General features: G+C 38.1%; 1 protein-coding gene across 3 annotated transcripts in view; it reads right to left on the minus strand.

Annotated features, from left to right (window-relative positions):
- Window positions 1-4,213: 4,213 nt before the first annotated feature.
- PSPC1 (paraspeckle component 1) overlaps window positions 4,214-26,959 on the minus strand; it is a 64,197-nt gene continuing 41,451 nt past the window's right edge. The window contains exons 7-8 of one of the 3 annotated variants that reach the window (XR_774671.1): window positions 8,515-8,618; window positions 4,214-4,250 (exon numbers count right to left, since the gene is read on the minus strand). Coding sequence is in view for 2 of the 3 variants with exons in the window: in XM_010572613.1 (XP_010570915.1) it covers window positions 8,589-8,618 (30 nt within the window). In the remaining variant the exon portion in view is untranslated. Of the gene's footprint in view, window positions 4,251-6,202; window positions 8,619-18,159; window positions 20,800-26,959 lie in introns of those variants that run through there. The other 2 variants (XM_010572613.1, XM_010572614.1) reach the window with 2 other exon arrangements.

Genomic DNA, 26,959 nt, shown 5'->3' on the forward strand with positions numbered 1-26,959 from the left:
GACAGTTTTCATGTATGTGGCTACCCCTTCCTCAGTTACTCCTGCATTGTACATGTAACAGTATAGTGCATGTGTGATAAGCCCTTTACAGCACATCAGTGATAAATGTTCAAGCTGTTCAAGGTGAGGACAAAAGGTTTTTCAACAAAAGTCCATATAATAGAGATGCTATTTAGGAACTGTTGTACAGTCTAGCCTGAAAGTGTCTAGTAATGCTCCAAGAGTTGACTTAGCAAGTAGTCTGTGAAAGGCTGTTGATTTGGGGGTTTGTTTTGGTTTTTTTCTTCCTTGAGGCATTTGGGAGAGAGGGAGGAGTTCTACAGGACATGGGAATAAAATCTGGGTTCATGATGCTTTTGTGATGGGATGGGTTTTGCAGCCATCTTTCTCTTTTAGTTGGCAATATAAATTCAAATCCCTACTGAAGATGCATAAAAGGCATATGAAAAGATGTTTGAAGCTGGTTTTTGTCTGATTTTATTATATGGTTTTTATCCAATTGCTAAGAAGAAGGTATTGGTGGACTAAGGATGAAGAGAAGGTAGCTACACTAAAAAGCAATTCTTTAGGCACTGTGGAGAAACACCTTTTAAGTACTTGCTGTCAGCAAGGCTAAGCAGCTGCAGTTACTATAACCTGCAGTGGTAGTAACTTCTTCTGAAGGCTTGGATTCATTATCTTCCACTGCTATATCATCAGTACCTGTGTTCCTGGGTTTTCACCAATACTGAAGGTTGGTGGGTGATGCAGCTGACTATCACAGGTCCTGTGTGTTTTCAGCACCCATTTTTCAAAAACAAGATGTATTTTGATCAGTCTGGATGGAAGAAAGCTGTTTGTGCTGTCTCTTCCGTATATTGAAACAGAGTGCAGGTGCCATCTTAGGCAGCTAGGATTCCTCAAAATACTGAGGGCTGTCCTAAAATGTTCTGCTTGTCTGTACCTGCTACAGTTCTGTTCTCACCCTTTGCCTTCACATACAGTACTGGAAAACAGCCAGTGTAAAATCTTTTTCCTTTAGGTCAGTCTTTCAGAGCAGCGGCAGTCCAGTAGTGTGGGAGCATGATGCATTCCTATAGCAGTGCTTAATTCCTCAGCTTTTTTGTGTCCCACATAAATGGGGAAGATACTTTTCAGATTCTGAACCTGTCTTAAAATGTTTGAATGAAAGGCAAAGAGCAGAGTAAGGAAAAAAATACTAAAAGCAGATAAAAGGCAGGACTGAGGCAGCAGTAAAACTTAAGGTTAAAAAAGGGTCTCCTAAAAAAAATAGAATCTCAAACATCTCAACTATCAGGAGGAAGGGACCAGGCCGAAGATAGTTCTTTTTGATTTCAAGTCAACTCTTTCTCCACAGCAGAGTCTCAACTGTCATGCAGGATAGCTACAACTGAATTTTTTTCAAGAATTTCTGTAATACTTCCTACATGATCTGAATTGTAGGGAACTCCTCTGGTTAGTTACTGTTGGCACAGACTGATTTATAGTAGATGGGTCAGACCTTAACATTGCCTAGCTGCTGTCATGTGCATGCCACTCATAGCTCTGCTTTGAAGATAACCAAAACCATGTGTATGGGAACTGAAGCCACCGTCACCATACCCAGGGAGACCGCTGCCTACTCCAAAAGTGGATTCATCCCAACTGTTTGGGCACATGCCAGCAGCAAAAGTGTTTTCAACTGGAGCCGGAGGACAGTATTATCCATGTGGTGACATCTTGATCTGTATCACAAAACCCCACTTTCTGACAAGAAATCTTGTTCCCTGGAGCTGTTACTTGGAGCAGACTCCATAGCCAAGTGGAAAGAATATGAATTTGGGGAAGAAAAAGCTGTGTTAGGCCTGTTAAAGCAGTTGCACATCTTACACTGAACACAGTCATCCATATGATGGGGGAAAAGCTGCTATCCCTGCCCCAAACAGTAACAGCCAGAGCCCCAGCCTGCAAAGGCTATGCTTATATGTGTATTTCTTATTTTTTTTAAAAAGGCTTTACCAAGCTGGTTGAGATACCCTGTCTGGAAAAGTTTGCACAGGAGCTATGCAAGCATTTGAAATTTCCTTTACTTTCCTGGATCTGTCAGCTCTACTGTCTTAATATTGGAACAGTTCTTATTTCTGTAAATGGCAGGATCAAGACCCCTAAAACCACCAGTGAACATCACCCCAAACAACCCCCCAGAGTAGGTTCCCTGCACCCACCCTTCCTGAAACAAAAGGGTTACCAGGAACTCCCAGTGGTTCCACAGTGTGGGGAGACCAATTAAGTACAGCAAGACAGTACTGACTTGCACTATTTTTATTAGTGGTATGATGCAGCACTTACTACACTGAAAATTACACAACACTACCTCACTACTGTGCACCACTAAGATGAGCCTCCAGCCCCTTCCATTACACAGCTGAAGTAGGATTTCCTACCCCTTAACATCCTGTTTTCCAGACTGAACAAACCCCACTGCCTATCCCCATGGCTCCTGTGCTCTAACCTCCTGATCACCATGCTGGCCTCCACTGGACTTGTTCCCATCTTGTCTTCAGGAGCCCCGAAGTGGTCACAGCACTCCAGCTGCAGTCACAGAAGCACTGAGCAGAGAAGAAAGATTGCTTTCCTCGTCCCTGCTCAGCTGTGCTCTTCTAATGGAGCCCAGAATGTGGTTGGACACCTTCATCTTCACTTGTCCTCAGGACTCCCAGATCAGCTTCTGGAAAGCTGCTTCACAACCAGTCTGTGCCCAGGCTGCACAACTGCATCACATTAATTCAGTACCCAGTGTAGGACATTGCATTTGCCTTTTCTGAACTTGGTGAGGTTCCTGTCAGGCCCTCGATTCATGTTCACTGCCTTGTCAATGCAGAAAATAGAACAGAAAATAAACATCCTGTTATTCATTGATTAATCTGAAACAGTTTTATAACAGATATAGAAACCCTACCCAAAAAAAAGGGTGTGGTATGTTACAGTCCAATGTTAAAACTGCATCACATCAAAATTCATTTTTCATTATTAATTTAATTCATGGGTTTTGTTTTTCATCTTTTTATTGGGCTACATTAAGACAGCAGGCATTTTTATCATAAATTCCAACTCAAACTTAACTGCATGGACAGTGAATCTTACTGCAGCTTTAATCTCCCCATTGGTTAACATTTCCTTCCAGTCCTTTTCAGCTGTTGCTGGCTTACACCATTTTCTCTAGGTAACTAATACTTCTGTGCTCTTTTAAACTACTGCAACTTAAACACAATCCACACTATTGTTTTTTCTTTAAATATAAAGCCCACCACTTTCCTATCTTTTGTCACATATTTTAGCGCTTGAAAATACTTCCTTACTCATTTCATTTAACTCTAAAGGCTTTTTTTAGTCCAAACCCAATCATTTTACCACAGAGCAGTCTTTTAATGTATCATGTACTCTTGATTCCTATTTGTAGCATGTACAAACTGTAATCCTTTTATCAACACCATTTCCCAGCACTAGTATCTCTGGAAAGAAAATCTTCTGGTACAGTCTAGATAAAAAGGGAGTCAAGACCTCAGTTACACATCCAAGTTGATGAACGTCAGCCTTACTATGAAACACTTGACTTTGCTTAACACTGGGTACCACCTTCTCTGCCAGAGGCTGAAAATGAAGACAGTAACACCACAAAAGCTGTAACTCATCTCATACCAGAGAAGGCCTCTTGAACCTCGGAAGCAGACAGTGTATTCAGATTCTTCTGATGTGTCTTTTCGAATCCAGGGTGCTGGTGTGGGACACACCACCTCCATGCGGGTCCCCTTCCCATCACTTAAAACAGCCCGATTGCCTCGGGTCTTGCAGGCAGACCTGTCTACAAGCTGAAAGAATACAACCTAAGTGAGAGTGATCAATCCATCCCTCTCCACTGTTAAGCTGGGTGCTACAGATTTAATTACTATTTTATTATATAACAGCATCATTCTTGTGCCCAAGAGCACAGAAAGGAACAAAGAAAAAAAAACCTCGAAAACCACATTAAGCACAAAAATAATACAAAGAGACTGGTAACCGAGCACAAAGGAAACCGATTTCATCACAAAAGTCACAACCACTGTTAAGTGCTCTAATGAGTGACACCATTATTCTATTCTCACCCCTGATGGTCCTTGTCATTCCAACGTGAAGAGCAGCATCTTGCACACATCTTCAGTTTTGAGGGTGTATAGCCACCAGCAGTATTCATTGAAACCGAATACAATGGAGAACGGGTATGACTCGGGCTGAGGAGATACAAGAGACACTATTCGGGCTGAGGAGATACAAGAGACACTATTCGGGCTGAGGAGATACAAGAGACACTTAAGTGATAACTTCCTTGAAAACGCACTTCCGTAATCAAAATACAGCAGACAAGGAGACTCAAATAGCAAACTGCAGAGCAATGCATTAGCAAATACAATTGGATAAAGAGCTGGGAAAGGCTAATGCCTTCCCAGATAGCCCTTCCAACAGGTTACCTGGAATTCTCTACCAGTGTTCAGGAACCCCAGCAGCAGGCAGCCTGACAGAACATTTTGACCTCACTACAAATTAAGTCAGAGCACAGTACATTTTCTGGTATAATAGAACTGTATGCAAATTTATCTCAGAGCTGAAAAAGGGAAGGCAATGACACACCAAGGCCAACGCTCTTCTCTACAAATACTGCTCAGCAACAAGTTAAGGAAAATCAAACTAAGCAGGTGTAACCTTTTTTTTTATGTGACTGATTTGGCTCACTGTCCCAGTCTTTTGCAACTTTCTCCACAGTTTGCTATTGCACATTGTGCCCCGAGTACAATGCAATCCACTCACATTTTTATCTAATCTTCCCTCAATTTTTAATGCAATCTTATTAGGCCATTAGGCTTTGTCAGCCAGGTTCACACTGCAATGTTAAGTGCACACACAAACACAAATAATGGGGAAAGAGAAAGAAAGGATTTTATCACTCCACTGAGACAAGGAGTCATTATTTAGCCAGTCAAAGAAACATTTGTGTCTCCAAGGAACCTTGGCCATCCACTCTTCCCTTCACAGGAAGGAAACTGTAAGTTGAGGACAGAAAAATTCTGAGACGCCTGGGAAACCTGCCAAACGCCAAGGCTCTCAAATGGCTCCTTGCACAGGGGCAGTCTGATAAATAAGGACAAGCAAGACTGAATTCCCAACACCTACGTGGTCAAGGCAAAATGTCAGCTGGATAGAAAAATTTCTTTTGAGTCAAACTTTGAAAAAATTAAGTGTTTTTTCTGTTAGCACTACTTTTCAGATAAAGAGTTTTAACTGTATTGTCTTTTTTATATTTCGTGAGTAAATGCTTGTAGCTTGCTTATTTCCATAGCCTGGTGTGTATTACACATTATTGTGTGATTACATTACGATTTTATTGTGATTTTACTACAACTAGAAAATATCGGGGAACTCCTTAGTAAAGGGCAAGGCAAAGCCACAAAACAAGGTGCCTATCAGTTTTCCCACCTCCTCAGCTCCCCCCGCCCCCCTCCGTGCCCCTTTCAATATCAAACAGGTAACAGGATCCAGGCTAGGGAACACTTAAACTGGACTGAAGTTACATGCGTTGGGCCTGGTGGGAGGCAGCCACGAGTGCTGAGGGAGCTGGCTGCTGGCACTGCGAGGCCACTCTCTTGCTGAAAGAGCATGGCAACTGGGAAATGTGTGCAAGGACTAGGGGAAAGCAAGTGTCACTACAATCTTCAGGAAGGGCGGGAAGGACCCAGGGAACTATAGGCTCTGGGAAAGTGATGGCCCAACTACTCCTGGAAACCATTTCCAGACCAAGAAGGTAACTAGGAGTAGTCAGCATGGATTTACAAAGGGGTTGTTTGCAAATCCTGATGGATCCTAACTGACAGCCTCTATGATGAGGTGAGCAGTTCAGTGGGTATGGGGAGAACAGTGGATATTGTCTACCTTGGCTTCAGGAAGGCTTTTGACACTGTCTGCCACAATATGTCCATTGACCAGCAGATAAAGTACGGCTCGATAAGTGGACAATGAGGTGGATTGAAAACTGGCTCAACAGCTGGGCCCAGAAGGTTGTGATCAATGGCACAAAGTCCAGTTGGAGGCCAGAGTACCCCAGGAATCAGTACTGAGGCCAGTCCTTTTCAACATCTTCATTTATGGCCTGGCTGATGGGACAGAGTGCATCCTCAGCAGGTTTGCAGCTGATACACCAGAGGGTGGTGCTGCCATCCAGAGGGACCCTCAACAGGCTGGAGAAATGGGCCAACAGGATCTTGTGAAGTTCAAGAGAGGGAAATGCCAAATCCTGCACCCAGGGAAGAACAATCCCAGGCACCAGGACAGGCTGGAGGCCAGCTGGCTGGAAGGCAGCTTTGCAGGTAAGGACCTGGGGGTCCTCGTGGACACCAAGTCCAAGAACCACCATGAGGGAAGAATGTGACCTAGCCACAAAAAAGGCCAATGGCATCCTGCACTGCACTACAAAGGAAGTTGCCAGCATATGGAGAGAGATGATCCTTCCCCTCTACTGAGCACTGGTGAGACACCTGGAGTGTTGTGTCCCATGCTGGGCTCCCCAGTACAAGAGACATGGACATACTTGATTGAGTTCAGTGAATGGAAGACAACTGAGGGACTGGAGCATCTTTCGTGTTATAAAAGGCTGAAACAGCTGGGACTGTTCCAGCTGGAGAAGACAGGGCAAAATCATCTATTTATAAACAATGAGAGTGTATAAAGATGACAGACAGAGTGTTCCCAGTGATGCCCAAGGACAGGACCAGAGGCACTGGGCACAAACTGGAACATGGAAGTTCCTTGTGAACATCGGGAAACTTTTACTGTGAGGGTGCCTGAGCACTGGCACAGGTTGCCCGGAGAGGTTGTGGAGTCCCCATTCCTTGGAGACCAAACCTAAATGGACATAGTTCAGGGCAACCTGCTCTACCCGACATCCTGCTTTGAGCAGGGGGTTGGATTCTGTGATCTCCACAGCACTCTTCCAACCTCAGATATTCTGGGATTCTGTGAAAAGTCTGCCCCAATTCCAGCTGCAGAGGTGAGATGGGAGTTAGCGCTGCAGGACTCAGGAGAGAAATTTCCAGTAGCATGGGTAACTACCAGACTGTCTGGCATGCAGCACATTACAGGGGTGACCTGAGCACTGGGGAGGGGAGCAGGGCTCCAACTCTTCATCTGAAGCATGCACAGAGAAAATCTTTTCTTTGGAAAAATCCTTTACAAAGCAGTGCTACCTAAGTGAAAGGTGCATCAAGGCATAGCACGTAGAGAGTAAAAGGTAGGAAAAAAGTGGAGGCAGAGCTTCTGTGGAGAGTATAATAGGATTCTGTCTGTCTTGGGTAGAAATTTTTATTATTTCAGTCTTGGGAATCAAAGTCCACATGGGCCATTTTTCAGTATTAGTTGTAACTCACAGTACAGTTTGAGATGTATTACTGCAGAAAGATTTCTTCTCTCATGTTGCCCTTCCATGCTTTTTACAGAATGACAAAGGACCCCATCTTGTTTATACTTTCCATGCTAAGTAAGTTTTACTACTTACTTCACACAATTAATTTACCAGCTGACTTGGAAATCACTAAAAGGACCCCTCTAATTAGCAATAAATCATATAGTCTACTACTATAGAATCACAGAACGGTTTGGGTTGGAAGGGACCTTTGAAGATCATCTAGTCCAACCCCCCTGCCATGGACAGGGACATCTTTCACATGTCATTAATAAATACCTCAATGTATCTTGTTCTTTATGTGTCTACTTCTCTATTTGCCATTAACACAACTATAGAGACAGCTCTGAGTACATTTACTAGACCAAACAAACACAGAGAAGCACTAACCCTAATTCCTCTTGCTTTATCAGCAGAACTTGCACATCTCAGTCAAATCCCATCAGTGTTTAAAATTATTTTTACATTATAAAAGCAACTGATATTTTGGAATTTCAGAACTATCAGAACTACTGAACCAAACTGCATAAATCTCCCTTTAAAACCTTTTTATCTGTCAGTCCCACAGAGATGCTTCCAACACCCAGGGTAGATGGCACTACAGACCTGCGTGTACGCAAACTGAACTCTACCCCAGGTTTTACAGAGTACAAGGACACAGCCTTCCAGACCAAAGCCTACTGGCTAATCCTGAGGACTGTTCAGAATCAGAAACTACAATATTGATGATACAAACTGGATTCTGAGTGCAATGTACCAACACAAAGTAGCTCAGACATGGCATCATGTTAATGTGGCACTATGGTTTTTGGACGTAAGGCACATTATAGCTAGTTGGATTTTGAGCTGTCTGCAAGACATGTACTTCAGGTCCTTTAAAAACATTAACATATGACAGGAATTATGCAACAAATGACATTGTCTGAAAGCAAGTATTAGCTGAAGTGTAGAAGCAGAATTACTCTGTATCAAACAGCAAATGTGAACAAAAAGAGGGCTCCTAATTTCAGTAATTGCTGAATAAAGCCAAATATCCTAATACATACCTCGTACTAAAACTTGGTTTAGGATTCCCTTTTGTATGCATAAGACAGCAGAAGGATTCTGCACAAGCCAGTCTTCATCTGCATTTTGAGATTTTAATAGTAACCTAAAAAATAAAGAGACAGTAAATAACTGATGCTTCAAACAAACTAGAAAATACAGTAGTTTCTCTTTTCATATACCCATAATTACAATATGGAGAAATAAATCATAGTAAAACTTCACATTACCAGGAAAAAACCCCTCATTTAGTCTCTACCCATTCTTACCCCTTGTTATTACTACACAGATTTCTCTAAAGATTTTAAATTTAGTTTTACTACCTCTGCAGTTTAAAAGCAGCTGTTCCAAGAACATTAACAAGTTCCTAGATTTTCATGCTTCTGCTTGGAGTAGATTAAGTGCAGTTCTGCTCCAAAGAGCCCCAGGTCATTTCTCACTGGAGGACTTTTAAAAAAACACATATCAAACACAACACTGTCTTCTTCTAGGCCTGCCAATGCATGTGGCCAAAGTGACATTTCATCCTTCTCATATGATTGCCACTACATTAGGATTCCTGCACACAACACAGTTATTAATGAAACTTGAGAACTAACTGCTCTCACTGTAGTTGTACTGAGGGTATAGAAGCACAAATACAGTCTCCTCCCTGTTCCACAGCCTGCTGTGGTACAGACATTTAATAGATAATTAAAAGGGGCAAAGCTGTATATGAAAATAATACAACTGAAGTAAAATGTTGTCCTACTTTATAATAACATCTCAGAACAGAACTACATACAAGTCTCATTAAAATACATTTTAATACCAAAAGCATTAGAAATTGATGCAAAAGTTTAAGACTTTTGTAATTTTAAAACTTCTGCAATAGATCTGCTTGCATTTGCAATAAGTGCACTTGGAAGAACAAATAGCAAGTCAGAGTATAATTTTATTCCTATTACATTTATTACTTCATAATTATTGTAATTATATTCAAAAAGGCCTAACAATAACTGAAAATGTTAATAAGGGTATCCATCTTGAACTCTGTGTGTCTTCTTCCAAAGTCCACACGCAAACTAATTATCCAAAGTGTTTAAAATTCAGCAGCTCCCTGCCCCAGCCATTCAGGCTTCAAAACAGCTCTCACCCATCCACACACATTCCCTCCTTCCCCATCCCCAATTAAAGTCACCTCTTCTTTACAAATACTTCCAATTTAAAATAATATGCGAGTACTTCAGTGTTTGATAGGTTTAACATAATCCATTACTCCGGCTGGGGAAGCAGACACAGAACCATGTTCCAGAGCCAAGGAACCCTAAAGAAATGTCTGTAGAGAGGAAGACTGCCTGGAAAGCCCCAGATTACAGCAGCCCAATGAAATGAAGAACTCTGTATGCTCTCAGATAAAGACTTCTTAAAACAATTTACCAGTACCTTGAGGTCCTGTTTGATGATCAGAAAACTTAGCACACCCTGCAAAGTATTTGTTACAGAATTACTTTGAAAAGCCACACACAGGTTGCACCTTCCAGGCTAGCTTCACTTCAGGAACAGCCCCAAAAAGCAACTCAGAAGTGACATTCATGCAAATCACAACACAAAACCACAAACATTTACAATAAAGTTTAACCTTTATCTTATCAGATACACCGAAAAAAAGGCTGAGGCTAGCAGCTCAGAGTAAACACAATTTCAAAGTTGGCACAATTAAATGTCTGAATCCTATTAAAAGTGCTGCTAATTCATCAATTCTCCCATTTGCCGCCCTTTCATCTCCCTCTGCCCCATGATGCAGCTTGCTATATATCAAATTTCAAAAGTTCTGTTATCTATTCCGTAACACAGACCTTCAGCAGGATGGATACTTTCTTCCTAAAGCATATATAACAGAGCACAAGCCCACTAACCCTTTATAACCAGAGCTATAATTTTGCAAGTGCTAGTATTAAAATCATTTAGCAGGTCAAATGCAATAATGGCCATAGTGGTGACTCTCAGCCACAGAGACCAGGCTGGAATTGTCATCTGGACAAGTATTAGTGTCCTGGACATTACCTCCACATGGTGAAACTAACCCAGCTATTAGTAAGTATGTACCCATCTTAAAGGGAAGCTACAATTACAAACTGCACATCTTTCAGTCTGTATTTTAATATTATTTAAAAAACATAATAATTAGGCTTTTCTTCCTTTTTTTCCCCTATCTACAAACAGCAAGGCTAAGACCTCCAAAGGCCTAACACAGCCTCTCCAGTTTCTGCAACAGCCAGTGTATATTACATTCTCTTTCTTGGCCACCCAGATTTACTGAAGAGAAAGCGGTGACCCAGATTCTTGGCAACTAGTAGATACTAGTGACAAAAGTGTGGCCAAAACCAGCTGGTATGTTTTTGAAGATAACCCCTAACACCAGCCAGTATGACCATATGGTAGTGTTACAAATTAATCATAATCAAATACTTACAAAGTGATTATAGTGTGTGTGGGTTTTTTTGTTGGTTTTTTTTTTTTAAACAGTATGTCTCTGCCTCTGCACTAATTTCTTCAGCATTCTCTCTCTACAAGAAATTAAGATCATTACAACCTCTCTACCTTACATAAACCCTACTGTTTATGATTAACACTAATTACTTTGTTAGACCGGCACGGATTTGTAAGAGTGAGCAGGAACACAGCAAAGAGTTATTTTCAAAGTAACAGACTCCGAATCATCTTCATTCATATGATAAAGCTTTTCTTTAAATTAAAGCTCAAAGTGGGTATGGTGCCAAGCAAGATGAATCTGAAATATTCTAAAAGGCTAACAGCATGGTAAACATGCCTATTCTGAAGAGAACAGATGCATCACACACAAACTGAGTGATACTGTGTGTATATTGTGCCATTATCAAGGAAAACTGAAAACCAGCTCCTCAGCACAACCTATCTCAAGTAACACATATTCAGCATAACAGAGTACTCTCCACTACAGAATTGCTATGCGAGACAAGCTCCAAGCTGCCACAGCAGCATACCAAGCAGAAACAGCCATGACAATCTACAACACTGAAGGATGTTTTACATTTACCTTGCACATGGAAGCTATACAGGTTCACTGGCTTGACTAACAAAACAGGTTGCCTTTTTTTTTTTTTTAAATCAACAGGATTTTTGGTGGCTATTGTAACAAAGAGCTTCCCCCCTGTATTTCCCTCCATTACCCCCTTTATTTTATGTCTACTTTATAAATTACCTAGCAACACAGAACAGCAGCATGGGTAAATTTTGACTTCCACTGAAGTGGACCATACGACATTTTGCACCAGCAGGCATAGGTATCATTTTGAGAGTAGCAGAGCCACTATCCATCACACAGAAAGGAAGAACTCCAATGCCGAGCTGTTCTCAGGAAAACACACAATCCCTTGTGGCCATTTATTTGGGGTTTCCAAAGGGAACCCGAGATGATCCACGGAGCTGTGTTCATGTTTGCATTTGTTCAGGTTTACCTATCAAAAGGTAACAGATAACAATGTTGGCTGCTAACAGAAGACACAGTGCTAGACATTTTTAAATGGTCAAGCAATCTTTTCCTCCCCATTCTTCCCTTAGTTTTTACTCATCTGGCCAAACCTCCTCACCTTAAACATGAGGAGCCCCTGTCGAGGACAAAAGCGCACATTTGTAACAATAAAACCATCGGAGAGTCAATCATCACCTGGGTGTCACTGCATGGTTGCCAGTGATTACAGCAAACTACAACATAACCTTTCCCAGTCTTGTGTTACCCAAATTCTCTCCTTAAGAGCATATACTTGCAGACAGCTACAAGCAAGTATTTAAGGGAAAAAATGGACACTACCAAATGAAGGCTCAAAAGGAAACTTAAGTTCCTAGAAACAAAAGGGCAAATACTACTTGAACTGAGCCAGCAAGGCATTCAATTTCCTTGACATGACTATTAAAAGCATTTTACGTCTATTTCACAACATTCAATTTATAAGGTAAAGGGTATCTGAAGTTAGCATCTTGGACAGAATGCGGAATGTGAATGTAGTAATATTCTTCTTCTGGAATCAGATTTCAAAAACCAAAAAACACCGGCAGTTACTAGCGGCTAGGTAATAAACCCGTACCAGTGACAATACTACAATCAAGGGACATTTATTTTTCTGTTTTGCCTGGATTGCAAAACTTCACTCATATAGAAGTATTTCTTCTATATTTGGGGAATAATGAGCATGTCTGAAAATATTTAAACAGAAATTACAAAGATTTCATCTGTGCAGCTTAAGCAAGGTCTGAATTTGATGGCACTGAAATTTATAAGTACTTTGTAAATTTAGTAAAAATTGTTCATTTGCGAGTCATTATGTTCCTAGATGTAAGACTGTGCATTTAATACAAAAGAAGGATCCATTTTTTTTGTAAAAAAGATTCCCTATAATTTCGAAGTTTGGATTTGATCAGCAGAAGGGAAGGAAGCCTTTAACTTCTTAACATCACTCAGGCTTCTGTCACACAGTACAACTAAAGTGTTATATTTTTATATATAAATAATATACATTATATTTTTGCCAAATTTTGTGAACTGTGAGGCCATAGTCATACAAAGTCATTAAATTAACCCTATATGAAACAGCAACTCAATCCCATATTTTTTAATACGCCCCACCCTACATTGCTCATTAACATTCCCATGTCAAGTTGAGCAATCTGCAGCACCAGAATAGCTGGCTTATCAGACAGTGATTTTCTAATTATGCATTCTATATATGTTGTCATTAATGCAGCAGAAATGGCTTCAGATGTTCAGATTTCTACTTTTAATGATTGTGTTCATGCCAAGCAGCCTGGAAAAGCATCCAAGCAACAGTATCATCTTCTCCGTTCAGAACTCACATGCCCTTTTACAGGGATGCAAAGTTCCTAAGCATTTTGTGATACTTTACCTTATCATGAACAGCTAAGTACAAAACTGTTGAAGGAGCAAGGGAATAACCTTTGACTCTCATGATCTCTTTCACCTAGAAATAATGATGTATAGATGTGACTTTACCAATTAACAAAGAAAACTTAAGAAACCTGACAGAACAAAAGCATCTGAAACAATTGCATCACTCAGCACTGGAAGTTAGTTAAAATTTCATGAGCTTGTTTTATGTCAGGTTCTAGAAATTCTCAGTGAGTTCACGGATCACAGAAATTTATGGCTTGTTTATGTACAGAGTTTGAAACAAGTTTAGAAAAGTCAGTTGTAAACAAGATACAGTTAAACCAGCACAGCTAGTATTAAGTACCATCAGTATTGCTCTACTACTTTTAACAGAAGTCAGGATACCATTTCACTATACACTGTGCAACAAGTTTACAACTATGCAATCTGAGATGGGAGAACCACTAAGAAAATTTTAGACATTTAAATAGGCATAGTTTCATTTAGTTTTATTTCAAAATAATTTTTTAAAATTTAAGGTAGCAAAAATGTGTACAGGCAAAGCCTAAGAGACAGTTTTCTCCGATTTTACAGTTTTAAGACTAGAGAAAAATCAGCATAAACTGTGTATTATAGAAAAATACTTATATATAGTTGAGACATGATGACCTCACTAGTTTGAGGATATTCTGGATCTTCCAAAAACTAGGGGGGATCTAGTTTCATGGGAAACTTCCTGGATTGTGCATAATCCAACTTTCTCCAATTTTTTAAAAAAGGCATTCCTAAGGAATTGTGAAATTTGCTGATACACAGCACATTTACTTCTGAAGTGTTAGCAATGCTGCTTTACACAACTTCACACAATGCTCCCCATTCCCTCCTGTAGGATTCCTTACCTGTCATTTTTGCAGCAGGTGCCAAGTTAGGCCAGTGTCCTAACCTCCTCTTCCAAAATAATGACAGCAGAATTTATTATCATTGTGGGGCTAAAATCTCTGAAGCCATAACACTGTGCTGGGGGAAAGGGCAGGGCAAGCTGTGGTCGCACGGTCCTTATAAGGAGCAACAGCTCAAGATTCAAAGAGCTTTCATCTCTGAAGTGCTTCATATGAAAATGTAAAATTAAACAATACTAAACAATATGTACATCTATATTGAAATGAAACCTAGTAAGGAAGCATTCAAATACCTAAGCATGTAATAATGTTTTAACGTTACTTCATATGAAGTTCAATAAAGTCAAAGCTTTATTTAGATGACAGAATTGCAGAAGGGTTAATGTTGGAAGGGACCTCTATAGATCATTTGGTCCAAGCCCCTGCTCAAGCAGGGCCACCCAGAGCCGATGCCCAGGACCCTGTCCAGACAGCTTCTGACATCTCCAAGGATGGAGAGTCCACAACCTCCCTGGGCAACCTGTGCCAGTGCTCGGTCACCCCTCACATTAAAAATGTGTTTCCTGATGTTCAGACAGAGCCTCCTGTGTTTCAGTTTGTGCTCACTGCCTCTGGTCCTGTCAAAAGATTCAGTAATTCATTATGCAGTTAAGTAATTTCCTTCCTGTGCTAACTCTGCTGGGTAACAATTTTTATCTCCAATTACTTTATGAAAAATACAGAACACCAATTTCTAGCTTCCACCATAATAAAGCCACATTTGGTAGAAAAAAGAAAAATCTTACATTAGATTTGAAATACACAGAAAATGGAATCTGTATTTCAAGACAAAGACAACAGAACAGCATTAATAAACTGCAGGGTATCCTGCAAAGACTATCACATAGTGGTCCACTGACATGAAGACTTACCTGTTTATGAAAAAAAGCCACAAAGCAATGTTGAATAAAAGTACCATTTCTCATGAAAACTTGGGTTTTGCAGAGATGAAGGCATTTACATATCTGTTTCAATAAGGCGTAACTAGTCCTTGCAACAAACCAAGCCTGCACTTGCCCAGTCTAAGCAGATTACTATTCAGATCTGGGCTAAAAGTTGTGCATAACACCACCAAGGAACCTGTGAAACTTTTTAAGGCAGAACATGTGGTGAACTCAACTGCATAAAACTGAACAGCAGAGATTCTCTACTTGCTACTGTTATAGAAGCTTCATCATGTGGCAAGCTGGGACTCCAACTCGGCTTTTTGTACTTCACTTGTACATTTGGACGTAATCCTGATGCTGCACTAAGTAAGATTTATCTCAACTTTCTAGTACCATTTTACTTTCCTTATTTTAGTAGAAGTGGCTACTACCTGTAGGATAAAGTTATTGTTCCTACCCAAAGTGAAAAAGCTTTCTAAGTGAGTATCAAACATTAGAAAAAGCATTAAGCCTCAGCTCTCATATACATAGAGCTAAGGAAGTACCTGCTAACGTGTAATGAAGAGGACTAAAAAGCATTGTATTAGGAATAATTACAAGTTTGAATAACAGATTTAACTATTAGGCATCTCAAGTGTGTGTTAGGAATACTATTAAAATTAACCCTTCCACCATCTACCTCCCCTTAAAAGACACTCCAGTTGGCTACAACTTTCTTCACTCGAGAACAACGAAGGCCTTAATGATGAAACCACATTTGCACAGGACTAAGCAAAGACCACATGGTAAGAAACAGGGAACTTCCTTTTGTTATCATCTCACGTACAAAGGCAGTCAGTTGGCATCGTGTTCAAGACTAAAATATTTCAAATCAAAGAGACTGACTGTTGGCACTATTTTTCATCACGGTTCAATGAGATTTCAAGATGCAAGCTTATACTATAATTCTCACATTAAAAATACGCATTTAAAAATAAGTTTTCAAAATCATGCCAGGTGACAAATCTGTAAATATCAATACATTAATGAGAAAATGGTTATGAACACAGACTAGAACATAAAAGTTGTTACTTCAGTTACCTGTTTGTGACTTCAGATGTACACAAGGAAAAAACATCCATTCTAACACACTACAAGCATTATTTGCTATGTCTTGAAACTCCACATAAGCAAGTAACAGCTTCTCCAGCGAAGTCCGCATTTCAAACCGAAGTTCTGCATACTGATGCATCCATTTCTTTGAAAGGTTAACAGAACATTTACCTGTCATCAAATTCTTCCACTACTTTTTACAGACCATCTCCAAAGAGCTCACAGTTTGCTCTCCTATTATGCTCAACCTTGTTCTTGACTTCTCGTAACTTTATTTCCATCTTAAATTTAACATCCTATTTCTGTCAACTTACTTTCATTCTGAGCTCTGCAAAATCTCACAACTGATCAGCATCTGATTGCGGAGTATGCTCTGACAGGGTATACTTATACATTAATTCTGAGTCATTCTGGTTTACACCACACTGTGTAAACTAAAATAAATGCAGATACCCAAGTAGTTTAAAGATGAACCTTCAGCACCTGGAGATAGAACCAGGGCTTCGCATCTTTATTACGAAACTAGGGAATCATCCAAAAGATTCATTTTCTGTAACACACCTTGAATTATCAGAGGATTTGTGTCATTGACAGTTAACAGTGTAACCAGTTTGTATTTTTTGAAAATTTGTATATAATAGTTGTTAAGTTTCTACTCACGCTTGCTCACGTCAATACCTCATTGAGAATACCACATTTATAATGCAGGAAAGTGCACTGCAATGACTGAAAAGGTGGTAAGCTAAAGACAACTGTAGCTGGCAAGAGCAAATGTAGATTTAAGTGCTCCATGACTATACCACCCTCAACGCCCAACTGCAGTAGCTGCCACCATGTGAATGAAATTTGCTAAGCAGGAGACGAAGACTTTGAAAAGCATCCTTGTAGCCATAAAGGAACTTCATTAACTGAGGCAGGTGAAGCAACTGCTGAAACAACCGAAGGCACTACCACATTCAAAATCCTGGGAAGGCTATGACAGTCGTGTAGCTGTACACAATCAGCAGCTGGCCGTTCAACTACTCAGATTTATCACTGTGGCAAGATCATTATGTTCTTCATAAACTTAAATCCTGATAGTCCTGTTCTCGTTTTGTCACAATCAAGGCAATGATGACATTTTCCTGCAAATAAGAGCAGGACCAGATTTGGCCAGCATTTGTTTTTAAGCAGGAGCTCTCTAAACTCATGACAGAAGTCCTCTATTGGAAGGATCGGTAAAGTAAAAGTGTAAAGTTATACCTATTTGAACTTCAGTCCTTTCCCCGCACAATTTTGTCTTGTATATTTAGCCTTTCCCTGCATGTCATTAAAGTTCCACCTCTGTTCCTTTAACGTAGACAAAGCCTAAAAATATGAGAAAATACAGCCAACTCCCCAATAACATTACTCTTCTCCATATCTTAATGAAACTCAGACTTATTTTGTCCATTAAAGCATGTATTTTATTTGCATGTTTACATTGAACTAGTTTCATTTATAGCAGAACTCTGAAACAACATGTAAGAATTTTAGATGAAGTTTATCAAGAGTCATATTTGGGTTTTTTGGTAGCTATAGTAGCTTCCAAATTCTTAGAAGAAAAACTGAAAGATGAGGTCAAACCCCATCTTCCATGCTTTTCCACATTACTATCTCCCCTGTCTGTAAATCCATGAAGAGTACTTATCTACTTTTACTTTTCCATATTAGTATTTCCACACACCTATGAGTCAAGAAAGGGTACCTTTTTTTTTAAGTTCTTACGTATTCTGTCAATTATTGTGTATTGATTTACACAAAAGAGAAACTTTAAAATTAAATTAATCCAGAACAAAGTCTTTCTTTTCCCTCTTAGGAAAAGCCATAAATTCAAAGACACGACAGGTTAAGAATACATACATGATATTCATATACTAAAAAAACCACATACGGGGAGGTATGTAATGACTTGCCAAATCATATAAGGGACTGTTTTTACTGTGCATCTGACACCTGATTCTTTCCTTTAACCCACTTCCATCAAGTTTAGTATTACAACCCCCAAATAAAGTTTTATACAGCTCTTATCTTGCACATCATCAGGGAAAGTTAAAGCCTTTTACAATAAAAGAAAACCCGGAATACAGAATAGGAAACAAAGTCCTAAATGGAATGGATAGGGATACCCAGAGCAGGCCAGTGACAATCTTCAAAGATGAATGATTTGGCCCAATCCTATAGTTAGTATCTCACATTACGTCCTCACATCACTTCTAAAGCTTTGCAGAAGGTTGCAGAATTTTCACCATAATACTAAGTGAAGGTTAGGGTTGAGTCACAATGTCCTCAGTGTCAGATCAGTGAAAGATTTAGAGCTCAAATACTTGATAAATACATAAGACCTCTAGTAAAATAAAGTTTTCCCACCTTCTTTAAAGATACACCATTCAGCTTCCTCAACACAGGGCAGTTTTGAAGATACCAGATTTTTAAACAATTTTGATTATTTTTTAATTTTTTTTAAAACAATAATATTAAGAAGATTCTACATTACCAGTTTTCCCACCTAAGGCCTCAAGAATTAAGCAACATACAATAATCAATCCCTTACCCTCCCCCAAAAGCTAGATGAACACTTTCAAACCTGTGAGTACTTCTGTGACTACTACAGCAATAAAGCAGAAATTCAAATACAGTATCGAGGTTCTGGGCACACAGTTTTAAAACCAGTATTTATTTCCCAAAAATATCAGTCACCTGGGAAATTCAGGTTTAGGGTTAACTGGAATAAGAAAAAGATATATGAAAGAATTTATTTCAAAGGTAGTAAGAATAATGCTCAAGATCAGCTTTTATCCAACTAGGCTTAAAGGCACAATATATCAGTCTTCGGTAACGACCATCACTTGAATTATCCTATTTCTGATATTCATACTAACACGCCACCATCTCCAGTAAAGTACATGTGCCTAATCTAACCAATTCTATTTTTAAGATGCTAACAATGAATTAATGCTTGTAACTGGGTAAAATAAGACAAATTATATTTCTCACTAAGTCTTTATAACAAACAGTTTTGCACAATGGTCCCAATTTAAAGAGTAAAATATGCATACCCAGTAACATAATACAACTCAAAACAAGAGCATCATTTCTCCACAGATTTGTACTTTCCCCCACCCCCAGTGGACTGGCTTACTCTCACTCAATACAATTTTTAAAGTTTCACTTTAAAAATGATGAAACTCAAACTATTTTTTTTTTAGGTTTAATACAACTTCGGGAGTTACAGCACTATTCAGAGCAAACATCAAGTCATTTGCGATTAATTTACTGTCTTGTACACATGCTTGTGATTAAAACCAGATTACCTATGGAATCTAAACTCAGAATTTTTTTTTATCTTGAACATTAATACTAAAGTGGGCCATAAGCAGGGAAAAAAAACCTAGATGTAATCATGCATGAAAGTATACCAAGTGATTTTATTCTCCTGAGCCAGCTGTCATTTTAGAAACAGTAAGAGGCATCCAGGACTTCAATTTACCTTCCTAATAAACACATTTTCATGACTTACTACTTTTTCCCCATATGCAATAGAAAAAAGTGTTTTTTGCACAAAACATGCAGAGTGAACACAAAACAGAAAGCAAGCTTAGCAATGAAAATCCCTCTTGAACAAGTTACATAATACTAAACAAATGCTCTAGTACCCCCGTTCTACAGACATTTGCATTCAGCAGTGTGAAAAAATATGAAACTGTACACAACTGTGATGCAAGAATGATGCTGAACATGCATTAAGTGATATTACAAAAACTACACAAAGCATAACATGGCAACAATAAACTGGCACATATACCAAAATGGTTCTAAAAGCATAACCATCCCATCTGCCAAGATGACATAATTTTCACTTTTAAACCAGTAATTCAATATATGACAATTATTTCATACATTTTCTTTCAAAACTCTGAATATTCAATTTTTTAAATGTAATAATTGCATTCTTCACACACTAAGGCAGAAACTTTATTTGTCTTATTTGGCACAGCTCTGGTTCTGAAAATGTCAGATGTGGAACTGCTACTGATACAATGCTGGAAGTTCTAGAAGCACAATGTTCCACACTGGAAGAAAACTGAAGATGAACTACTCTTTCATTATTAAAGTTTTCCTTTTGTGCCTTCTGGAAAAGGCTTTTGATTTGAAGTTGATTAAAACTGGAGCTGCAGCTTACCTTTCACATGCTCTGTCCCTTAAAGTGGAACATAATATATGGAACAAGGCAGTGCTATTTTATCAAAGAATGAAGAACGTTAGCATTTTAAAAGACAGTATTTCCCATCTTTGTAATTGCAGTTTACATATTTTCTTCCAAGAAAAAGTACATGTGAATAGTCTTGCTTCTCTAAAGCAACTGTGTATATCATCTTTCCTGGAGAAATCATGAAGAACACTATTTTCCATATTTTACTGGCTTGCATGTAACCTTCTTGGCAACTGCAGAAAGTGAACAGACAGATCAAGCTCACATATAATTTGTCTCGACATTTTAGTGTACTTTTTTTTTCATTACTTCAAATACTTCCCCTCTTGGGCCAACTATCACTAAGAATGTAAAACATAACCGTGCTATTCAGACATCTAAAGCCCTCAACATATTTTTTACCTATTTGTTCTAAGCTATATATTTCTTAGAAGTACTTAAAAGTCATCCAAACTCACTTAATAAGAACATACATAAAAAACTACATTCTCCATGTGGCATATAGATACAGCACAAACTAACCTATGCCCACACAGTTATTAAGAATCTTGCTCTACTGCCCGCTCCTTGCTGTTCTTTCCTTCCACACTGAAATGAGCAGAATCAAAAATTTTCACCAGATTTCTTTTACCCTGCTCACTGTATGGGCACAGAGGTGCAAGGGTGGCACAAAGCCAGCAGGAAGCAGGACCAAGCAGTAAGGAGGGCAAAGGGCTATTCATATCTGCAGCAATGCATGTAATGAATTATTATTTTAAATACACACACAAAGGCTTCAAACTTCCCATTAGCATACAAATATTTAAAACATTTGTAAGCAGCTTGAAAGACCACTTCCAGCTGGCACTTCAAAGACTGCATTCAACTGCAATAGGTTTATGCAGGGTTTTTTCCTGCAATTTTACACTAGATAAAAATATTTAAGCTTAGTAACAGCGCTGCAGAATAAATCGTTTTACAGCAAATAATGAACAGTAATGGAACTTTTAAAAAAAGAAACACATTAAAATGCCCAAAACACCAAGAGCAAACAGCTGCAAAAAGAATTACAATAAAGCCTTGTGGTTTTTACATGGTTTTAGATTTATTACATTTCCTCTTCCAACTTGCTTAAGTATATGTGGTTATTTAAAGAGGGAAAACCTGTTTTGCTTGAGGGGGGTTAGGAACTAGGTTTTTTTGTTTTGTTTCCTTGGCAGGGGTGTTTTGTTTTTTTCTTTCAAATATTCAGTGAGAATAAAATTACTTTCCCTTCCACATAAATAAGAAATTTATTACAGTGAAATTAAGGCAAAAAACTAATGAAAATACCTTAATCCTATCCCATAATTACTAATAAATATTCACGATTTTATTTTCCTTTACACCATCTTCTGTCTGGCACTTCTCTGGCTATGACATAAAAGTGTAAGACCGGATTCTCACTGGTTTGATAAGAGGCTAACAATCTTAAGATCAGCTGTTTCATACTTACGACATGAAGTGTGTACGCTGTATACAGTTGCTGTATTCAGCCACAAAAATCAAGTCCTACAGAACAATTTCATAACAACAACATAGAAGAAACATAGCCAACTGCAGTGACCCCACCCTACATCCCATGAATATTAAATTTTTTTTGAACATTAATTCATTTCAGTTTTTCTGATATTCCTTGGCCATCTGCACAATACTGAACTCAAAAGTTTAAAAAAATCCAAGACATTAATGTAACTGGTATTTCCATCTTTCGCATTAAAAATTAGTTTGTGGTTTTCATGTATAACAAGCTCTAAAGTTACTTTTGTGAGTCTGCTGTAGATAGAAAATTAAGCCACATTTCTCCAATTTTTATTGTGTTACTTTATCCCCCCTCCCCCATCTTTTTTTCATTTATATACAGGACCCTTCACACTTACTCCTGTTCAAGGTTCTATGCAATTTTTTTTACTGCAAAATTAAAGGCAAGAACAGTATCTTTATTCTCACTGGACTTCTTTCAAGTCAAGCACTTAACGTCCCGCATACAGTTAGCATGTAACTTCAATCAAATTAAACAGCTATGCTTTACTCTACAGAAATTAAGATATACAAGAACACTAGTAAAACTAGGAACAACAGAAGCTCTAGACAAACCATTTACCAAAACAAACAGAAAAAAACCTTATCAACACATGTATGCAGTAACACCATTAAGTTCCTTTTGAATCTCATACCTCTTATTATGAGCATTTTGCCCTCTCTTTCAGGGACTACACACAAATCAGTAAGCTTTTACCCACAAAGATTTTTTTTTCCTTCTAATGTGATTTGGGTACAAAATAATCATTATATAAAAGCAGTTTTTTAAAACAGTTTTAGCTTTAAGTATGCTATGCTTAACTCTGAACTTAAACTTTTCTGAATAGTTCCTTCAATTAGGAAAAAATAGTTGCTGTTCTAAAGTGCTTTTCTGAAGAAACCCATCTCTTACTGCTTTTAGAAGTCAGGCAGAGATCATCAATAGGAATACCTCCAAATTTAAATTACATTAATTTTCACAGTAGCTTAAGGAAGTTCAAGATGGAAAAGACCTATTAAATCTATCCCACTGAAAACAAACACATTGAGGGCTTGTTTCCATGCATTTAAAATCAAAAGTATTGTTTTCATGAAAATTTCATGTTCAGTTTATCTATTCTACAACTTACATTTTAGACATAGACAACTTAATTTTGATAAATTTCAATGTTTCATGGATTACTGTGAAAACAACCCTGAAATGCCTACAGCTATGATTTTTAGAATATTTTATGGGGAAAACCCCAAAACTAATAACAAAACAGATTTCTTCCTAGCAGCGAAGCAACCAAATTGGTGAGACCACCTACAAAGACTAAGAATATTTTATGGTGTGTCCCGAAAGGCAAGAAAAAGCCAATCCAATGGGAAAAATTATACCCGACATTAAGTATTTCAAGTTTTTAGTCAATCTTTCTATTAAGTTCTCACACTTCATTGAATGGATTCTTAAGAAAGCAAATACTTTTGGGATGATACAGTCCAACGTTTGCCAGCAAACTAGCACTGAACAGCCAATAACCTAAAGGATTAATGTCCAACCTCTGTATTTTCCATAGGCCACGCTCACTCACTATTCAAGAATCCAGGAAGTTTGGACTGATACAAGCTAACAAGAGATGCTGGATGCATACTCTGTAAAACCACCTATGGATATGCACCACTTGAAGTTTCAGGAATGGGTCTGAGAACCAATTCACATTTGCGGTCCAATGTAAAATGACCCCATCAGTTGCTACCCAGCCTTCCCTGCCATTTCAATAATTCAATTACAGTTTATTTTGACTTGTCTTCACTGAAAAGAGAAGAATTACAATCCAACTCCTTATACAAAAGTTTATATATAAAGTATGCCAAAAAATTCGTTTCCACAACATGCTTAAGCAAAATGAGCTTCATGCCAGAGCACACCGCTCAATTGCTGAACATCTCACCTCAAAGTTTATTCTCCATTCAAAAGGCCTAAGGAGTTATGTTTTTCACTTGAGAATCTTCCTTTAGATTGGTTATTTCAGCATTTTTGAGCCAAGTTATGTGAAGGCAGATTGTGACCATTTAACAATCAGTACTTCATAAAAGTTAATGCATTTGTATTTACTACCTTTCAAAAGAATTTGTAATTACAGATTGTTCTATTTTTCAAGTTAAAAAAATCTGAAATCAAAAGTGGAAAAGGGGAAAAAATAAGTTTGGTATAACATTTTAAAATATGACAGTGTACTTTAGATCAGAATGCTCCTCAAAGAATGCATACTATAAAATCTTACTGGATTATGGCTAAAATTAATGTAACATTTAGTTCGTATTATCTTCTTGCCATCTATTTTAACCTTTTGTTCTAATAGGAGTCTCCAGTTTATCGTACCTTTATGACCAACTGGATAAAATATACCTGGAGAATAAATAAAGCAACTTAAGGTCAGGAATTTTCTTTCTAGGTAGTCCATAATAATTTGTATTTATCTTCGGAAATAAATACAGTTAAGTATATTTGAATCACCACCAAGTTTCCCAAGATATCAATGTGCTTTATCTAATGAGCACACTGGACAGAACTACAAAGAAATTAACTCACAAACAAAATGAATTATTTTAAGTGCCCAATGGCTCCCCTTCAAATGACTGAGGTGATAAATGCAAATGCAGTTAGACAAGCTGAATTCTAATGGTGTTTTGTGGTGTGTGGAATAGTAAAGCTTTGCTATCTTTAAGTATTAAAATTGTATCTCGTGAAAATTAAGCCATTTAGACTGAAATTTCAGGAATAATGTAAAAACTCAGTAAGTACAACCAAAAGTAAGTGCATTGTAGTTGTCAATTTCATATCTTTTCCAAGCTTATTTGTTTTACCACAGCATATAGCAGAAAGAGTCAGGACTTCACTGTGCTTTCTAGTCAGACAGACCAAAGACGGTTAAAAACTTAAGTACAAGCGTACACAGAAAAAATGATAAACTGATTAGCCAAATGAGGAACAAAAAAAATTAATCACTTCCAGCACATGGGCAGTACCTTCAAGCAGAAAAAACTGCTTGGCTGCATCTACATACCACTTTCAGGAAACAAATTGGGACCATTCCTTTTCTAACAAAATAATGTATTTATTGTATAGCTAGAGTCAGTTACTACCACATATGGCAAACTGAAAATCACTGTCTTTACAGTTGAGCTGTATACAATCAACACACCCAGGCAGCCCTAAGAAAGCTTTTATTAAGAGCAGAATTTGGCAGTCTGTCATAAGCTACAAAAGGAATTCTTCATGAAATCTTTAAAGTGTGCCCAAATTCAACATTTCAGTATTTATTTTTTAGGACTTAAAGGCTTGGTTCATGGGTATTTAAAAAGAGATTAGATGATTTCCTGCAATAAGGACAGCAGATAAATCCACTGCTACCATGCAGCAGAGCTATCCAAGTCTGAGTTTTACAGGAAGGGTAGATCACAACTGTATAATGAAAATCACTAATATTAATTAAAAACTACAGTAACTTTCAAATACATACACACCTCTGCTTGCTAGCAAAAATGCAGTGCAACAAACACGCACTTAAAACAGCATGAGGCTGGCAAGGAAAGAATGAAGTACTTTTTGCAGATTTGGTGTATTTAATGTACTTCTGAAACATTCTCAAGATACTACAAGGATGAGGGTGTACATATCTAAACAAATATACAGCAGTTAGCCAAGAGGCCTGAATGACACTGCCTTTTCCTCTGAAAAACTGAAAAGACCTCTTGAATCTAGTTCAAGTTATATTTACAACATGTTCCCCTTACAGCTTTACAGTTTAGAATTACCAACTCACACTAGTACTTTCTCAATCCCCATAAAAACCACCATGGACAAGGGCAGAAAAGATGAGACAAAAGTAATCTAATATTTAGACACCTTACTAGACACCAATGTAAACTGCTTTTTCAACTGAATGCAGTACACCAAAGCAGAGAGGTTAAGTAGTTGCTATATGCAAACACTATTTCACACCTAGTGAAAAAACAGCAATTTTCCCAAATGTTGAGTTTTAGGAATAGTGTGCTAAGTAAAACCAGCTGCAGAGGTTTGTTGTTTTGGTTTTTTTTGAAGAATGAGTGCTCTAACATGATACATATATCAAGTAAGGGAAAGAGTATTTTAGACTTTAAACGTAACTCACTATTGCATTACAAACTATAAAGTGTGGCATGTATCAAGTCAAGCAAAAAAGGGCAACATTAAAGACAGTCTAGAGGAAAATGCTTAGCAGTTACAGATGTCACAAGTGAGGACCTACACGTGTGATAGCTCCTGAATTACATGAAAACGATCTCTATCTTAAGCCATAACATTGGCAATTTAAATAACTGTACTTCCAAAACGCCAGCACTGCCACAAATGTTACCCATTTGCTCACAATTCAATTCACCAAGACCATCACTACTATATTAAGAAGTAACACATACATGCTCTCTCTGCTGCTTGCATCCCATGCTTTGAGCTATGTACATACCATTTCGATATAATTAGGGCACCATGTTATCTCAAAGCAGTCTTTAATCAATTTAGTATCACTATTCATGCACATAAATTCTAGTAATTTCTATTTCTGAAAACGTGAGTGAACTAATAAAAACATAACAGTAATATTTTACAAGTATTTTGCACAGGAAAAAAGCAACAGTAACCAAAAATATACCTACTTTCTTGCCATTACAGGAATAGAACCAATAGGTCTTTTCCATCATCTTCCATGATTGACAAAATCTGAATCATAATAACCTTCCTAATAGCTTTATCATCAGTTTTATCTTAAGACTCAATCAGCAAATCTAGCCCAAGTTGTGTTGGAAATGGGTATTTTTCAAATTCATCAT

This window comes from Haliaeetus leucocephalus, unplaced genomic scaffold, assembly GCF_000737465.1.
Source record: "Haliaeetus leucocephalus isolate CR32 unplaced genomic scaffold, Haliaeetus_leucocephalus-4.0 Scaffold351, whole genome shotgun sequence".
Lineage (NCBI taxonomy): Eukaryota > Metazoa > Chordata > Aves > Accipitriformes > Accipitridae > Haliaeetus > Haliaeetus leucocephalus.